Source organism: Amphibalanus amphitrite, unplaced genomic scaffold (genome assembly GCF_019059575.1).
Source record: "Amphibalanus amphitrite isolate SeventyFive unplaced genomic scaffold, NRLGWU_Aamphi_draft 000865F_arrow, whole genome shotgun sequence".
Classification (NCBI taxonomy): domain Eukaryota; kingdom Metazoa; phylum Arthropoda; class Thecostraca; order Balanomorpha; family Balanidae; genus Amphibalanus; species Amphibalanus amphitrite.
In genome coordinates, this window is record NW_024882359.1 from 250,208 (window position 1) to 267,998 (window position 17,791).

Consider the following 17,791-nt stretch of genomic DNA (forward strand, 5'->3'; position numbering starts at 1 on the left):
ACTATTAGAAAACTACCTGCGCTGGTTTCGTCGCAGGCGGTTCCGCAAGGGAGGTGTGTGTTGTTTACGTGTTGAAAAAGCTTTGGATTTATTGAGATGGTAGATGCTGTGGTTTTCATGTTGTACGATTTCTGTTTAAGTGGCTATCCTCAAGTGTTTTAAGTTTTTGAGCTTTCTCTTTCATGAATAAACGTATAAACTAAACAGTATTTCAAGGCAACCTTGCTTTAGGCGTTACAGCATCGTATGTCAATGAATTCAGGTTTTTCAGCATGCTTCTATCTCGATCTGTTTTTTTTTTTTGCTGAGTGCTGAGGCTGAATATTAATTCTGATGATTTGACAAATTATGATGCACGATTCGTCATCCATTATGAAATATACATAGGTACATGTTTGCAAAATGAATGTAGTTAACTGGATATTAGGGTGCGTGTGCACCTGAGCAGTGGTTTCGGTATTAGTAAGCCTGGCGTCCCAGGAAGATGCCAGATTGGGATGACAGAGATATATAGACCTAAGCAAACCTGACTTGACCTAACCTTACCTACCACCTACAAACCTACAAATCTACAAACCTACAACCTACAATGGTATCTGGCATATTCCTGGGACGCCAGGCCTTAATTATACCGTGGTTTCTACTTTCTGTTGACTGTCATGGCTGTTGGTACCTACCTACCACTGGTTCAGGTTAGTTTGAAGATGCTCCGACCCTTTGCCATTGTCAAAGAAGATTTGTTTTGTGCTTCTTCAGTATGATATTATGAAACAGGAACATTAGAGCTGCTGTTGCTTTCATTGTTAGGTTATCATATTAATTAAAGAAAAATGCATCTTTTGGGTTAGCTAATAATAAGATTTTACAGCTATGAAATTTGAGTAACCGCTGCATAGGTTTATCTGTCTGAAAATTTTAAAAATTGAAATAAGTAAAGATGGATCATACGATGGCAAGGGTAGAGCCTAGTTTATCTTACATTTTAGCTTGTGATGAATTTTCAAAATTGTTAAACATGGTTTATTTTCATAGCTACACTAATGCTGGTGCTTTGGGTATTAATATTTGCCTTAACCAACTAATTCTATTTTTCAGATTATCCAGCAAAAACTGAGCTAAGATCTTTATCACATTCTACCAGAATCCTGCTCTGCAGTTGGAGCACTAAATATATGTGAGTTTTTTTCTGAAAGGCTGATATTTCAATTTTATGTTGTGCTGGTTTATCATTTTTATTGGCTAAAGCTACACCACAATTTATATTTAAGCAATGTAGGTGTAAAAATTGATGCAACAAAAATAATTTGTTTTGCATTATTTATTTGCTATGAGAAACAATGCATTGGCATACCATTAAGTGTATTGGTGTGATGTGAACAAGATAAGTGAATGAGGTATTCTGGCATAACATCACAGCTCTCAACCTGATACCAACAGACATAAACCTATGAGTGATCAAATACATATGTATTCTGATCCATCTTTTTTAGGGATCAATATGGCTGACAAGCCAAAACTGAAGAACAACAGGGATGTTGCTTGTTTCTTCCTCACCAAACACTCATGGAAAGGAAAGTAAGTAACAATTTTTAAGCTGGTCTGCATTTCAGCATTGAAGATTCTTATGATGGCATAACAAATGAAATTAAATCTTTGCATCATAAGTGTGATTTCTGTAATATGGCTGTATTAATATATCTTGTATTTCCCATGCATTTACTTTTGTTTGCAAGAACATTGCAAGATGCAGAATTCGATTATGTTTGCTCACACTTTTTGCCAAAGTTTAGATGGTAGTTAACAAGTTTAAGCAAAACCAAAGGAAGACTTTCTATTTGAAATGGTTCATTAGCTCCCCCTAGTGAGCACTGAGCTCTTCAGCAATTTGATAAAAAGGATTTCCAATGCCTATGATGTCTTGTGAGAGGTGATTTTGAAACCATTAAAATTTCCACTCTTGCATTTGAATATCAATGTCATTATTCTTATTTTATTTTACCCACCCTCTTCCCACCTCCGCGCGTATCGCCTACGCCAGCTCCGACCCGACCTTCATTCGAGCCGTGTGCTTCGCCAGGTTCCGTCGCATTTTCTCCATCGGCACCATGGGCGTATCCACGTACAACCCGAGCTCGATGGAGGCCACCAACCAGTGGCTCTACGAGGACTTTCTGGGCATCGTGCCGGCGGCGCGCGGCGGCTCCCCGCACGAGTTCACCATCCTCGTGCGCAAGGGCAAAAAGAGCGAGACGATGCGCTTCTCGAGCGAGCACCGCGCCGAGCTGATCACCGAGGCGCTGCGGTACCGGGCCGGCTTCGGCGAGCCCCAGGAGGACCGAGGAGACCTTCGTGAGTAACTAAGGGATTGGGGCGGGGGTAGAGGGTGTAGCCAGGGCGTTCATTGTTAGTAGGTGATGCTGCATTGTATCTGGTTGTTAAATGGTTTTGCCGGTCTTATTATTTGCCCGCGCTAGTTAATCCATACCCTTTTAACTTCCTGTCAGTCTGTCTATAACTGTAGTTGTGTAACTGCATAAATTACTGTTTCTTATGCCATCCATACTTTCTTTTATACTCGTCCCGGAGATCTGAACCGCTCCCTCTCTGCGTCTCCGGCAGCGTTGTAACGGCTTCAAGCACCACTGGTCGGAGCAGCGGGTCCCGGTGGTGCTGGAGGCCGGCCCGTGCTCGCTAGACCAGCGACACCCGGCTACCGGCGCCCTGGTCGCCTCCTACGCCTACAAGGACGTGGAGGCCGTGGTGCCCGTCTCCGACTACCCCGGAGGGTTCATTGTTATCTGCGGCCGCTTCGGCAGGATGGTGAGTCGGGATATGATGGGGGAAGTGGGATTGTGGACTATGAGGGCTTTGGTGTGGTAAATTAGTGTTACATTGGGGCCTGCTGTACTCCGTGTAGGTTGGAAGCTGGTGTACTGTAGTTAGTGCATGAGGGAAGCTGAGAAGTGAGATTGCTGCTAATAATGGTGCTGGAAATGGTTCTGTTCGTTAAATTTGTATTATCGTCATTGCGTACATTCACCATGACACTACATTCCAAACAACGGTACCACGATCATTGATCGTCCGTACCATAACAACCCGGTCATGGATTTTGGTGGCACATGTGCATTTTGCTGAAACTTGGCTCGTATTATTGAGACGAGGGTGTGCTGCCCGATGACGCCTAACGTGCACTCATTGCGTTGTCGCTAATATAAATATTTGGCGCTGAATGAGCGGCCAACAAAGCTGAGCTCCAAAGGGCGCTTCAACAGACCATGTGCTAAACCAAACTGCGATGAACTAAACTTCCTCGTTCTTTGTTAATGGAGTTCCGCGTTGTGCTGAGTTTGTCTTCCTTTATGCATAAAGTCGACGCTGTTGACGTGTTCTTGTCATGATCGATCAGTGTATGGTTATTAACCACTTTGCCGAATATAAGCGACGCTTTGGTCCTTTCTGGATGATCGGAGAGTCAGGCAGCATCGTTTGATTTTGTATCGCGGTGAATCCGATGTTTTATGGCTTAAATTACCAGTATAACGCCTTTTGGGGCGACTAACGGAGCGAGCGAGAGGGTGAGCCTTGCACGTGCGAAATTCGAGGAGGTACCTCCAACTGACTTGTGCACGGCACCCTACTAACCGTTCTCTAGCGATGTGCCAAATTTGGGCACAATCGTCAATCGGCCCAGCCGTTCTCGAGATCTGGAAGCGGCACCCTGCACGTGCGCACGTGCAAAATGGGTCCCAACTGACTTGCGCACGGTACCCTACTAACCGGTCCCTGTGTACCAAATTTGAGCGCAATCGGTCCAGCCGTTCTCGAGATCTGGAAACGACCCCTGCACGTGCGCACGTGCAGCAGCGCCCCAACTCTGGCACATGGATATGCAGTGCCTAGTGGGTGCCTACCTACATGCCAACTTTCAGCGCAATCGGCCAAGTAGTTACCGAGATATTGCAACAATTACAAAACGGACACCTCTTCGTTTTGCACGTGGCACGTGCATAAGGGGTCACCCACATGCATCGGGAATAGTCCAATACTTGGTAGAAGGAATGAAGCTACCCTACAAAAATTACCGCGTGTAAATCGGTCGAGTGGTTGCTGAGATATAAGCCTCGCAAAAGCGTGACCACGGCCGGCCGGCCGCTCATACTCAGAAATTTCCGTTAATCTAAGGAAAGACTACGCTCGCTTCGCTCGCTCCGTAATAATATTTTCCTCTGTATTTTATGGACGTGTTATTCACTATGTTCGTTTTTTTTCGGGATATATCAATCATGATGGTATTTAAATTGAGAAGCGCTGCTTGCTTGTCTGTCCTATCTAGGACCTATTACGCAGTTTTTTTTTTTTTTTGGTCAGCCATTGTGAAATTCTAACGTTATGCCCTGTAAATAAAGGCGACGTATTGCCGACGACTTCCCACTACGATACCTTAAGGCTCACCTCCCCCGCCCTTCCCTCCTCTTCACAGCACCTGTTTGCCTCTGAGAAGCGTGACACTGTGCTGCGGCTGATGGTGGACAAGGCGGCCCGCTGTGTGGGCGTCAACGTCACCTCCAGGAAGGAGGCCGTCTCCCTGGGCTACTTCACCGAACACCGGCTGGGACACTACAGGTAGGGAGATGAGGGATGACTGGGACACTTCAGGTAGGGAGCTGAGTGATGACTGGGGTACTTCACCGAACACCGGCTGGGACACTACAGGGAGGGAGCTGAGTGGTGGCTAGGATACTACAGATAGGGAGCTGAGTGATGACAGTATGATGAGTTGACAGGTAGGTGGGTGCTAGACATAGGGTGTTGACTGGAATACTTCAAGTAGGGTAGGATCAAGGTGAGGCTGGGATACTGCAAGACTAGGCACGGAACAAGCTAATCCCTTTGAAATGATGCACCGTGCGGAACTGTTGAACGTGGCCGGTGTCGCCCGTCTGTTTGCTGAGTTGAGGTCAATTAGTCGATTGGATGGGATCAATGTGACATGTGGTCTGGAGCATAGACACCAGGTACATACGCCACAGTTCACAGAACAGGTGCATGTGTTTAGGTCTTGCAAGATGTGCAACTGTTCGGTTGGGGATAGACGTAGGCTCGAAATGAGTGGGGATTGGGGCAGGTAAGTATCGAGGTCGGCACGCGTCTGGACGATAGCGCTGTTCCGCGGCTCCGGTAGCGGCGATGGTGTCTGTGGTTACGGCCAGCTGGAGCGAGACGACGGCCGGTTACCGAGCGGACCCAGCTGCGGTGGCGCGGTGCCACGGGCGGCCGGGTCGTATGATTGGGAGGAGACTGCGTTTCATGGTCCATGACCCGCGTGCAGGTGGTGAAGCAGACCGTTTAAGTGTCTGGTGGATGATTTTGCCGGCTTCCTTATCGTCGTTCTTTCATTGCTGTTTAACTTTACCCAAACTGTCCGATTCCATAGTGATCAGTGACTTATAAATAGGTCGCTGGCTGACTATTGGAAATAATGTTTGGATGCTTCATGAAGTGCACGACTTCTGAGTGCAAAATTCGCTTGTTCGTAAGATTATATCGAAATAACATCATGTTACCTACATATAACTATATCTTTCAACCACGTCAACAATCTTCTTCTCAGTACTGGCTGGCCTCAATGCATCGTTGCTGAAATCAATCAGGCTCGGTAATAGTTGTACGCGCTTTTTCTCCACACCCCACTGACCTCCCTCTTCTCCCCTCACTCTCCGGCAGTACGGACGAGCACCTCACCTCCCTGGCCGAGTTCACCGTGCAGAAGCAGTCGGCGCGGCACCCGGACCCGGTACGCCGCACGCTCTGTCTCACGGAGACGTGTCTGCTGGAGCGCGACCCGGCCAGCTACTCCGTCTGCACCCTGCGGCCGCTCAGCCATGTGTTCGCGCTGGTGCGACATCAGGAGAGCGCGCAGACCTTCAGCGTGGAGTACAACGACGGCCAGGTCCGCAGCTACCTCTCCACAGACAGGTGGGTGTGCGGGGCTGGGTTTCTACCCTCCACAGACAGGTGGGTGTGCGGGGCTGGGTTTCTACCCTCCACAGACAGGTGGGTGTGTGGGGCTGGGTTTCTACCCTCCACAGACAGGTGGGTGTGTGGGGCTGGGTTTCTACCTCTCCACAGACAGGTGGGTGCACGCCTACTGCAGCATGATAACCTCTCCACAATCGGGGAGGTGGAGAATGATGTGCATTCCTGTGACAAACGTCTAAGAAGCTTTCGAATTATAGAAACGTAGCATTTGGGCCTTGGATAGGACGGTGATTCTGCCGGTATGCCGTGTGCTCACCGTTGACTTCCATCTACCACAGGTCCCTCTAACCCACTGCTACCCTGCATCCCGCAGGGACTCGCTGCTGGCCTCGCTGCTGGACAGTGTGCGGGCCGCCGGGAACGTGGACGTGCACGTGCGGTCGACGCCGACACCGCGCGGCCACCGGCTCGGACCGCTGTTCACACCGGTCGAGGAGGAGGTCGAGTCGATGCACCTCAAGTGAGTCCAGGGGCGGCTGATTTGGGCAATAATCGGCTAGTTTTCCCCAGACTGTTGTCAGCAAGTCGATTGTCTGCAGTTGTGGTTAAGTGAGCATGACTTTGCCGGGATTTCATGAAAATGAGTATGTCATGCTTTAGAGATTTAGCGACTTTGTTGGGTTTTATCAGACAATGTGAATTACGGTTGGCAACGTCCATTTATCAAAGAGGCCATTATTCGTAACCGTCAGTAGCAAAATGAAAGATATGAGTTTCAAAGTATTTGAAGAGATTTTGCGGTGACGGAGTAGACCAACCGACGATCATGTTTGTTTTACCCGTGGATAGTTTGACAGTTTTGGCTCTGGCTTCGTACACTGAAGCTGTATAAGAGGTGAAGCGAAATCCCACCTCCACGTCAAGACGAGCGTACTCCACTCGCGGGTAGTAATTGGATGCGGCTTATGGAGGGATGCTGGATAATGCATCCAGCCAGTTCAACTTGATTGTGCTCAGCGCGTTCGATTACCGGGAACGATCAGATCAGTTCGATACTCGGGGTTTCGATTTGGTGTGAGTACCGATAAAGTTACCGTCTGGCGTCTACCGCTTGGAACGATGATGTAAATTATTCTACTCGATTCGCTCGACTTTAAATTCGTTTGATCGGAACAGGCTATCGTGTTCGCCGTGGTATTTGCTGTCAGTATCGCGGAATGCCACACGCTGTTATCTGCAGTGTGCATATGATAAGACACAGGAACGTGTCCGCTAATCAACTACCGGTGACAGGAAGTTGGAACAAGCCTGTCAGATACGTACTGATTCACTACTCTGTGCGTCAGTTGGGTGGCAACTAGCCGTATGGTATTTATCGGCAATTACGGGTCTGTTGACACATAACACCACCCACAGTGTATTGAACCCAGAAGCTGCTAAATCGCATTCACCGAGTGGAAGGTCCACTTGATGAACCACCATATAGCATGGTAAACATCACTAAAAAGTACGACAGACACGCCCCAACAAACGAATGGCCTCTGAGTGCTGTGCTGGCGGGTCTTCCATCACAGCTGAAATTTTCGCTGGCTATTATTTTCGCTAGCCGGTTGACCCGTGCTGCAGCAGCTGTAGCTGGTCGGCTGAACGGCTCCACCGTTAGGACGTCCGTCAGAGCGCCAGCATGCTGCGCCGGGAGCTGATTATGATGGAGCCCTACCGGCAGCTCCGCTACCACGGACACCGCAGCAGAGTAAGTGATCTCTCCTCTTCTTGGGTAGTTGTGTCAGACTGTCAGCCTTCGTAGCATTGTTCACAACTCACGTCCGGTTGAGTTTTCTGCCATTGCTTCAGTTTTCTCCCTTGTATAGCAACGGCCAACTCCACTAACGGCCAAGCTACACAGAATATCTAAAGAGGGAACAAGTGCATATTCCTGTGGCTTGAGCCTTGCTTTTTCATCAGCACACTGCTCGGGTGTTGGGCTGGATAATTCAAGTTTCCTACTTGTGCAGAGCGGAGCGAGTAGCGGCCCGGCTCTTCGCCACTCCTCCTCCCTGTACCAAAAATATCGACCCCTCCACAAGCCCCCAACTCCTCCCCCTCCTTTCAGGTCGCCTCAGCGTCAGCGGTGGTGGACTCGGGCCCTCCGACTCGGCCCCGTCACGTGGTGGAGCCCGGCCGGCGGCAGGCGGCGCGGCGCCAGCTGCAGTGGCGACACCTGGACGCCGACATCCGACTGATGCGCGCCCTCGCCGAGATCATGGACTCGAAACGACTCGACAACGACAACACCGACTTCGAGAAGTGAGGCCGAAACGCGCCATTATAAAGGCAAACTCGTGGAGATCATAACTAGACAGATTCAGACAAATTTGATGTATGTACGTGTGGCGAGTGGCGACTGGGGCATTCCACGTCAAATCAAACACCGAAATCCGTCATCCCCTTCGATTTTTCTGAAAATTTGTAGGCAGACTGGGCATGGTTCAAAACTGAGTTACGTGTAATATTTTCGAAATTTGATAACGTATCGCCGAGATATAGCTCATCGAATATAGCCAAAAATGCCACACATCATTTTTTTAAATGCTTATAACTCTGGTTCCTTTTCTGGTATCCAAATGATATTAACAGGGTCTTGTAGGCAATTGATAAGGCTTTGATTTTTAATTATAAAATTAAATTGAAGTGACCTTGAAATGCATTTGACCTTGAATTAAAACAGAAAAATTTAAATAGCAAAAAACACGCCACCTTCGATTTGAGTAATTTTTACATATTATGTCCGTCACAATGTTCCTAACCATCTGTGAAAAAATTGGAGTGGGCCATTCATAACTTTCGCGGCAAACGCCGTTTTCATGCATCAACATCACGCAACCGCGCGTGACCTTGAAAGACAGAGTCAAGACATGCTTGCTTGTGTACACTTTCTGAAATGAATGATTGCTGATTAGTGATATCCCAAACTCTGCGAGAATGGAAATGCATAGTCATCGTAGTCAAGCATTCACGTTCCATTGTAAAAGTGTCTCAGGCAAACGGTATTTTTCGGTGAATTTTGAGCCGTGTGGAAATGCATCATGAAATAAATTCAACGAAAACATGATCACGCAACGATATCTTCACGTCTTTTGATCTTCACTATATGAAAGAACATACATTTTTGAGTATGTATGGGGAATTTCTAGTTAATCCGATAATAAATATGGCAGTTAGAGTCCTGCTAAGAGTAACATGTCGCCGCGCCGCCGGCCGACGCGGGAAATGCAGCAGTCACAATTGTGTGTTTACACGTTCATATTTCAATTGTTTACCAACCTATTTTCAGAATTCTTTCACCATAAGATTGCCTGTACATTTCTTAGTCTTCTCACAAAATTTGATGCGAATCGAACGTAATCCGCGGTAAGGAGCGCGATGTAAATACGGAACCGTTCCGTCCCGTCCCGGCACAGTCTACAATTCAGGCGGCGCGTAGCGGTCGGCGCCGGCTGCCGAGTCGCCGCGTTGCCGCGGCGACAGGATGTTCACTTTACACCGCTATTACTAGAACAGTTGTGAACCGATTGTCTTATTGCTTGCACGATGAGATGTGCAATTCAATTCTGGACAGGTAGCCATAAGTAATTTCGCATCAATATTATGAGATATTGGCGAAAAACAGGAGGGGTGGGGCGAAATTCACTCTTCCCCTCCACTGCGTGTGCTAACATACGTTTGCATATGTGCCATTTTCTTCAAAACTTATGAATGGCCCACTCTAATTTTTTCACAGGTTGTTAAGAATATGGTAGGCAATAAAATATATGAAAATGAGCCAAATCGAAGGTGGCGTGTTTTTTGCTATTTCAATTTTTGTGCTTAAGAACAGAGTTCAGCAAATTTCAAGGTCATATATTTAAGTCGATGCAATTCTTAACAAATGCTTAAGAAATTACCTAAACAGTAAGGTTTATTTCATTCAAATCAAACAAGTACAACCAAAGTTATGGTCGTTCAAAAATATAAAAATGCAACATTTTGTAAAAATTTGATGCCCTATATTTAGAAGACCTGTGGTCAGAATGTGCAAAAAACATCAATGTAATGTCCGGGGCGGCACAGGAACTCGCTCACAAATTTATAATGAAATCGCTGATGGTAAGGTGCAAAACAGCCGATTTTTGTTCGATTTGACCAGGGTTACCGCTGCTAGGGAAATTTCCCTTTTCTATGGAAATCAGCGAAGATCTAGGGATATATGGATTTCACACGAAATCTAGGGAAATACCACAAACCCGAAAAATTGTTTTTTCAACGATCAAAATCATTTCTTTTTTAAATAAATTTAGTCCAAACCTTTTGATAGGAAGGATTCACAAGGACAGAGCCACCGCTAAGCGAAGCTTGTTGCGGTGACTCTGCCCTCTACCCTCCGATCGCGCAATTCCAGTTCTATGGCAGAATTTAGAGTTCAAAGTTTAACGTGTGCACATAGCCGCGCCCTCATAGCCGGCCCCCTCACCGACTTCGCGTGGCTACGGCCTGCCACCAACCGCAACCATACCTGTCAGGAGGCCCATAAATGCCCAGCGCCCGTCGCGCTTTTGTTTGTTTTGTTGGGTTAGGCCCTTTCGGTCGACAAGACCATTGCAGAGCCGGAAGGATGATAGGAATTAGGGGGAGACATTGGTCTGGGCAGGCACCCTAATGAGTCGCCGGGGCTGAGCCCGTCCAGAGGACAGGCCACCCAGCCCCAAGGCGCTCACTGCACCCGGCTACGGGGTGCGCTCCCTCGGGAGCAGCGGTGCTGCTCCAAGGGAGCAGCCCGCATGAGATAAAGTTGCCTGCCCAGCCCGGTAGGGGGTTGTGGCGTGGAGGAGAAGGATTTCAGTATCCTGAGGATAGAAGCACGGAAAGGTGCCGTCGCGCTTCGAACCCGGACTGTTATAACCGGGAACGCGTGCTCTCACCACGCGGAGTCCAACGCCCTACCAACTGAGCTACGGGACCGGGTCTCCAACACTCTTTGTTGTCCAACCTTCGTTGAGCGTTGTCTCCAACGCTCCATTGTTGTCATGAATTATTCTTCCGCATGTCATATCAAATAAATATGAGAACATTTTTCACAAAATTCAGGTTTGATGCTCTCGTTTTAAAGATATAAAGGGAATTACATATGTATGCATGCATATATAATTCTTGCTAGGTATTATTTCAAAACAAACTCCTTCTGCTTTGTACCATTTCGGGTGCGGCTAATTTTTTACATCAAAATTTTTGTTTTGGCGCGATTTTCACAATGTCTAGCGCATATCACTTCCTTACGGTCAAACCATTATAGAGTTCAGTGGGTCAAACCTAGAGAGTTCAAACATTATACAGGGTGATTTTTTTTTACTTGTTTAAAGGGACCCTCCCACCTTCAAAAAAGTTAATAAATTGGCACGAAAGTGATGTCGCTCGGTTCAGAAAGAGCGAAAACGAATATCTACCAAATTTCATCGAAAAATATTCACCGGTTTTCAAGATATTAGACTTTTACTTTTGTTTACTTTTTGGGGTCTCCGCTGTTCCTAGCGACTTTATTTGAAAGTGCGGCATTTGTTGCGCGCAAAGCAGCATATACCACCGCGTGCTACCAAACGTTTTAGTAAAAGATTTAAAAATCGTTAGATCTCCGCTGACGTCACAAATTCTAAGGGGGCATACCAATGCACTAGCCCCTTAGAATCCGAAAACTGCAAGTTTGAAATTCCATATCTCCGAATTAAAGCATTTGTCGATGCTGTGAGTGCCCAAACCGGTATTTGCAGGCCATGGCCACCAATTTGGCTATCTCAACTCAAAACTAATGTTAAGGTGGGAGTGTCCCTTTAAAAGTAATGAGGTCTAGTGGGGTTAAAATGCAAACATATCTTGCAAAATTATATGCCAGGATGACGAGCATTCTGGGACATTTTGATTTCATGCAGACACGATGCGAAGGAACGTCCATCGTGTATTTTACTTGTGCTTGAAGTTACCCACTCTCTCACCCTGGGTCCAAAAACTAGAAGTTTAGGGAGGGCAGGTCGAGGATTTTGATACCTACTGGCAGCCCTGATGGGGTCTGATTCGCTGTTTTTCTTTCTCCCTGAAGACTGATTCTTCAAAAGCTGCTCATACCCCAGATGGACCGTTTGAAGGTTATTTATGACTACAAGCTTGTTCATGCGTTATTTAACGTCTTTCTGAGGTATCTCCTTGATCATCGTATGCTTCGAACTGCCGCAATGCCTCAAAATCATCATTTTGTGTCGTTCCTTACTGAACGGCGGTGGACCATGCGTGCCCGATTGGTGGGACATTTTCAGGCTCCATTGGGGCCGAGGCCGTCGGTCAAAAGGGACAAATGATGACACCATACAAAATGTCCCAGATTTATCTATCACGTGCATTGCTTTTTTGCACGCGATTTTTCGATTTAGGGACCACCATTGACGTTTACTTTTTAACAGTTAAAAAAATCACCCTGTAGAGTTCAGTGGGTCAAACTGACGGTGCAAAATAATGCATTCGCTCGTCTCTTACGCCAGCACTACCGCTAACCATACGGTATAGTTCCCGGCGTCCCGCAACACACCACAATTTGCGATATACCACGAAATTATATTATACAGTAATTTGCTACATGCCAGCAATTTCATTAGAATCTCTGATTAACGTCACAGAATGTAGTTCATTGCTGTTTTGGGACGCAGTGACTATAACACGAATGGGTAAAATCACATATACATAGTTAAAATCTTTATATCTATGGTTAAAATGAGGAAAGTACGTCAAATTTTTATGAAAATAACCGCATCTAGGGAAATGATTTCTAAAATAGGGAAATTTTCGTGAGAATGTGGGGAAACCAGCGAGACGCCAGCGGTAACGCTGGATTTGACGTGGAATGCCCCGACTGCAAAAAAAAACCTCCACACGTAACAAGGGTATGTTGACATGTCTCTTCTCGGAAAATGAGTGCCCTTCACGTATTCTTCGAGTCATCGAGGCTTCTCACTAAGCTTCCACTCCCGTTCCTCTCGGCCAGGTACCGGCGCCTATTACAGGGGAGCCGCACACGCAGCGTGGACCGAAGCACGCCTCTACCGCCGCCACCAGATCCGTACCTCGCCACGGACGACACAGGAAAACCGGTACGTTACCGGAAACACCGGCATGTGGCTGAATGGACGGCATTAGTAACAATGGCTCGAAGTCTACTGATATGGTGTCAGGTGCTGTAACATTGGACATATTGTTAGGCTAATAAATATCCGCTCATTTATGCTCACGTTCGCCGACTGAGCGGCACCAAGACAACGTGCCCCCCCAGTCCCATTATGGTGTCTGCTGAACTCAGTGAGGAACTCACGGTTAACTGCCATCACTCACGCTGTGGCTGTGCGGAGTGCTGTTGTTCGTACAGATCCACCATTGTGTACTGTCACTTTCAAGTTACCAGCTCCACCCGCTCTGACCGGACTGACTCCCCCCCCCCCCCACAGCTCCGTCTGTGTCAGACGCTGGCGGCGCGGCCGCGGTCTCTCAGCTCACCGGCTCCCTCCCCGCTGGACCAGTGGCCGGATACGTGGCTGCTGGAGTACCGTCACCAGAAACAGCAGCTTCTCCAGCAGCGGCAGCAGCAGGAGCAGCAGCGACGACAGCAGGCCAAACGGCGCAGACCGCGGCGGAGACACCGCAGCGCACAGCCCGGCACGGCTGGGAGGGCGGCTCGCAGCTCCGAACGACGACATTCGCGGCCTCGGGCGGCAACCTCAGCACCGTTAGCGAAAAACAAACCCAGTTCGGATGGAGACGAAACGGACGGCGATGCCGAAGAGTCAGATGGAGACGCCGACGCCGAATCGGCCGCCTCTGACGCAGACAATCGGTACTTGGGATTGCGTGGAGGCGAGGTCGGGTTAGGTGGGATTTTTGGTCGTCTGCCCGACCCCGACGCGCGGGACCGTCTCCGCAGACACGGCATGGTGCTGATGAAGGGAATGATCGGATGTCGCTGTGCCGCCAGACAGGCCACTTGATTCTGTGATCCAGCCAGTAGTACATTTTGTAGGCTTAAATCAGGGTATCTTGCACTGCACGCGTCTGCCGTGCACATTTCTTGCTCATTACAGTCTCACGTTCTGCAGCACTTTTTCACATAACTGATTATTATTCACCATAACACCAGTCCTGTAGCACTTTGTTGTCGCATCTGTCAAAGCCTGATCTGCACGAGCTCCTCATCTCAGTATTGTATTGACCTATACGAGGCTGGCTCGTGGGAACCGAACCCTACCCTTCCTCAGTGAGTACACGTGATTCTGACACCGGACGACACCCAATCATACCCACCAACACCCGTCCATCACGGCGGAACATCAGTCACCTTTAACGCACTCGACACACACACACGCGCGCGCGCGCGGAATAAACAGGGTGGTGCTCGCGGAAAATTATTGAATAATACACAATTGTCTCAATCGACCCGGCTTTGTTCAGCCTTCCGGCGGTAGCTCCCACCGGGAGCGGCATCGTTCGCACGTGCTGCCTACGGGCAGGGCCCCGCGCGGGGTACCTCACGTCTCTCCAGCTCGGCGCCACACTCGGAGTCTCGGAATGGCGATCACATCAGCCGCCGACGGCCGGCTCGCGGTGGCCGGGCGGCTCTGGCGCGCGCGCACGTGACTAGCGGAGCGATGGCGGCGGCGGCGGCGGCGGAGGCAGGCGTGTAGGCGGTGGGGAGTCTCCGGGTCGTCAGTCATCCACCACAGCCGGGTAGTGGGCCGTCAGACAGCGGCCCCGGTGGGAGAGCACCATGAACGACGGACGGTGGCCGACCGTGTCCCACGTCCTGCCGGCAGACACCTCATGTCACACACTGCAAAACTGCCATACAAAGGCAAACCCATTATGTTTGGATGACCTTTAAACTGGTGGGGGCAGAGATGATGCAGATATGTTCCCTCCCAAAAATGCATTTTTTTGGCTTATACTGTAACATCATATTTAAAAAATGAGCAAGATACAACTATCAACTGATTAGCTTTCAGTAAAACTATTAAAAAAGATAAAATAAGACAATCAGCCATGAGTCTGACACTGAATTGACTCCAAATTATGTGGACCAAAACCTGAGTTGAATGATAATGTATGGCTGCTTAAGAAAACATAAGACACAGTAAAATAATTTTGCCACAAAGCCATCCAGCACCAGCTAGCTAAACTTACTTCTCCTGGAGGTCGACATTGGCACGGATCTCCTTGAACTCTCCAGCTATGAAGAGTATTGCATACATGCTGAGTATGAGACTCAGAACTCCCTGGATGATGATGTCAATGGGCAGAGATGTGAACTCCTGCTCAGTCAGCCGCAGGTAGGACCGATCTGAAACCAATCAGTAGTCTCCTGGTGAGATCCTCACATGGTTATGCCACTTAATATTATTTTACACAATAAAATATCAAAATCAAAACATAGAGCATTATCTTAAAGTAAGATTTGACAAAGGCAAAGGTGAATAATAATCTGGGCCTGCATTAAGTGCAGATACCATACATGCAGCCCAACGTCATTTGAAGTTATCAATTACCATGCTTTAAGCCTAAATTATTCCACTGATACCCTAATATAGCTTAAAACTAATCACTTTCAGCAATATGCATAAGATACAGACACTAAAAATGCATGCATCCACATCAGTAGGCGGAACTATGGTCATGAGTACCCAAATATAGGAACGTTCCCATTTTTGGGAACGGAGTTCCCAAATATGGGAACGGGCGTTCCCATTTATGGGAACGGAAGGTAATTTTTCGGCCGTTCGCCCACTAAAACTCTTTAGTGCATCACGTCTCAAAAAAGTGCACGCTAATTTAAGTATCTACTAAGTCTCTATAAAATTATCTTTAATCTGACCGTTGCACAAGGAAATTGACCGTCGAATGATATTTTTAATGATTTTTTGAAATGATGGAATGGTGAAAACATGGGTTATACTACATTTAACTTGCAATTTTAAGGAAAATGAAGCGTTTTTTACATTTTGAGGTCAAGTATAATAATTTTCGCCTGGTTATGAAGTTTCATACTAGCGACACCAGATGCTGACATATGCAAGCGAACACACGGACAGTCCGGGGGTAATATTGGTGACATTTGGTGTCGGGGCGCACGACCGCATGGAACGTCAGTGATTTTACCGAACTACTGTTGTAAACTCAGTTTCAGTGGTTTAAAATTATTCAGCTGTATTATATCATCCCAGATAGACATATTTTATTTGGATGCTAGCTGTTTAGAGTTGTTTTATAAGGAGCGTCATGAGCGTGGTTTTTGTCTTCCGTGTTTCTAAGCGTGATCGTTTTGAGGGAATTTCTCTTATATAGGTCGCTCTGTGTGGCTTATTTATAATTTTTATGCTGATTTCGATCATTCCTCGTGCCCATCCTACCAGGCCTTTTGCCACTTACACTCATCAAGAAAGGAAAAAACTAGATTTTCATTGGGACTAGGTGTTTTGAGGGTGTATAATATTCAGCGTTCCCATTTTTGGATACTTCCTTGTGCTCGTCAACTATCGGTGATAAACAGACAGGTGCTTGACATGTCTCCACCCTCGGCGCGGACGGTGGATATAGGTATGGAAGACCTTGTTGAACATCGCTGAGCGTTGTGAATTACGTAATCCTGCAGAGGGGGCGTGCCCGCTGCAAGATCGACGGGAATAAAAGCGCAGAAGACCGGGCGAAACATGCGACGGTCTTGCCGGAAAGGTCATCTGATGATTGTTGCGTTAACAATAAATTGCGGCGTTGGACGTGATGCTTGTTAATGAAAAGAGCCCCTGAAAGGCGTCGGTGAAATCGTTCCCAATTTTGGGTACGCCGTTCCCATAATAAGGAACGCTTGCAGCGCCAGTGTACGAGAGCGTTCCCAAATTTGGGCTCGCGGCCCGGATGATGGACTGCTTTAGAAATAGGGGAACGATTTGAAACTACGATGGGCCTTACAATATCAAACTCTTTCCCAACAATATTGAGACAAATATCAGGTGGTTCACGATCGTTTTATATTTTTTGGACGTCATTTAACGGTTCTTTTTCTTGTTTTAAATAATGCCTACATGGCGTTCCCATATTTGGGTTTATCGTTCCCAAACATGGGAACGAAAATGCGTTCCCGAAAATGGGTACGCTTGACCATAGTTCCGCCTACTGACATAAGCAAAAATTTACCCATCCAAACAATGTTCATAGAAATGCAAACTTTGAGAGATACCATAGAAGCTGTAAGAAACAAGCAATAAAGAACGATGTTAAGGAGCTAGCCATCAATGTGGGAAGAAAATGCTAGAAGCCTAGAACCAGGACTTACGCTGGGTCGCGGAATATGCAGTGTGGAGAAGTGATAAGATACCACATGTTAACAAAATTTTGTAAAATAATGAGGCCATGTTCGTTAAAATAGTATCTGTCCTTTGAACTAGGAATAAACTAGATTCAATTGCCTAATATTTTCTTCAGTATCAAAACAATTATGACCGAAATAGCCTCTTGAATCGATCACGATAACCACGGACCGAATCTCTGCACTCATGTAGCAGCAGCAGCACTCGTAATTCCAAACAAATCGATCAGAATTGACCACAATATCATGAACTGCTACGCAGACCTATGTTGATGTTAACCATGTAGCACGGCCCAACACAAATTTAAATAAATATTTTATCGCCACCTATCTATTTCCAAGCGGCCATCACCATGCGCAATAAATGAATCTGGTGCGTTGCTT

At 47.2% G+C, this 17,791-nt stretch overlaps 2 protein-coding genes across 9 annotated transcripts; one reads left to right on the forward strand and one right to left on the reverse strand.

Annotated features, from left to right (window-relative positions):
- The first annotated feature begins 29 nt into the window (after positions 1-29).
- Positions 30-14,482, forward strand: LOC122367387 (dnaJ homolog subfamily C member 13-like). 8 transcript variants are annotated; one of them, XM_043340428.1, is made up of 12 exons: positions 30-99; positions 1,096-1,174; positions 1,491-1,575; positions 2,078-2,349; positions 2,620-2,820; positions 4,484-4,626; positions 5,728-5,979; positions 6,356-6,502; positions 7,589-7,735; positions 8,096-8,289; positions 13,046-13,151; positions 13,503-14,482. In XM_043340428.1, exons 5-9 carry the CDS (start codon positions 2,818-2,820, stop codon positions 7,683-7,685), a joined length of 642 nt encoding a protein of 213 aa, XP_043196363.1. In that variant the 5' UTR covers positions 30-99; positions 1,096-1,174; positions 1,491-1,575; positions 2,078-2,349; positions 2,620-2,817; the 3' UTR covers positions 7,686-7,735; positions 8,096-8,289; positions 13,046-13,151; positions 13,503-14,482. The 8 variants fall into 8 exon arrangements, with proteins under 8 accessions (XP_043196363.1, XP_043196365.1, XP_043196366.1 ...); XM_043340430.1 differs by having other exon boundaries at positions 53-387; XM_043340431.1 differs by having other exon boundaries at positions 54-99; positions 7,609-7,735.
- Positions 14,229-17,770, reverse strand: LOC122367388 (ER membrane protein complex subunit 5-like). Its single transcript, XM_043340436.1, has 3 exons — positions 17,375-17,770; positions 15,229-15,385; positions 14,229-14,851 (listed from the first exon to the last, which is right to left on the reverse strand). Exons 1-3 carry the CDS (start codon positions 17,451-17,453, stop codon positions 14,755-14,757), a joined length of 333 nt encoding a protein of 110 aa, XP_043196371.1. The 5' UTR covers positions 17,454-17,770; the 3' UTR covers positions 14,229-14,754.
- Between the last annotated feature and the right edge of the window lie 21 nt (positions 17,771-17,791).

Coding starts and splice junctions, on each gene's coding strand:
- LOC122367387 (XM_043340427.1), top strand. CDS start 7,667: ATGCTGCGCCGGGAGCTGATTATGATGGAGCCCTACCGGCAGCTCCGC. Junction 7,736..8,095: donor ACCACGGACACCGCAGCAGA/GTAAGTGATCTC, acceptor CCCTCCTTTCAG/GTCGCCTCAGCGTCAGCGGT. Junction 8,290..13,045: donor GACAACACCGACTTCGAGAA/GTGAGGCCGAAA, acceptor CCTCTCGGCCAG/GTACCGGCGCCTATTACAGG.
- LOC122367388 (XM_043340436.1), bottom strand. CDS start 17,453: ATGGCCTCATTATTTTACAAAATTTTGTTAACATGTGGTATCTTATCA. Junction 15,386..17,374: donor TGCATATTCCGCGACCCAGC/GTAAGTCCTGGT, acceptor GATTGGTTTCAG/ATCGGTCCTACCTGCGGCTG. Junction 14,852..15,228: donor AATGTCGACCTCCAGGAGAA/GTAAGTTTAGCT, acceptor GTCTGCCGGCAG/GACGTGGGACACGGTCGGCC.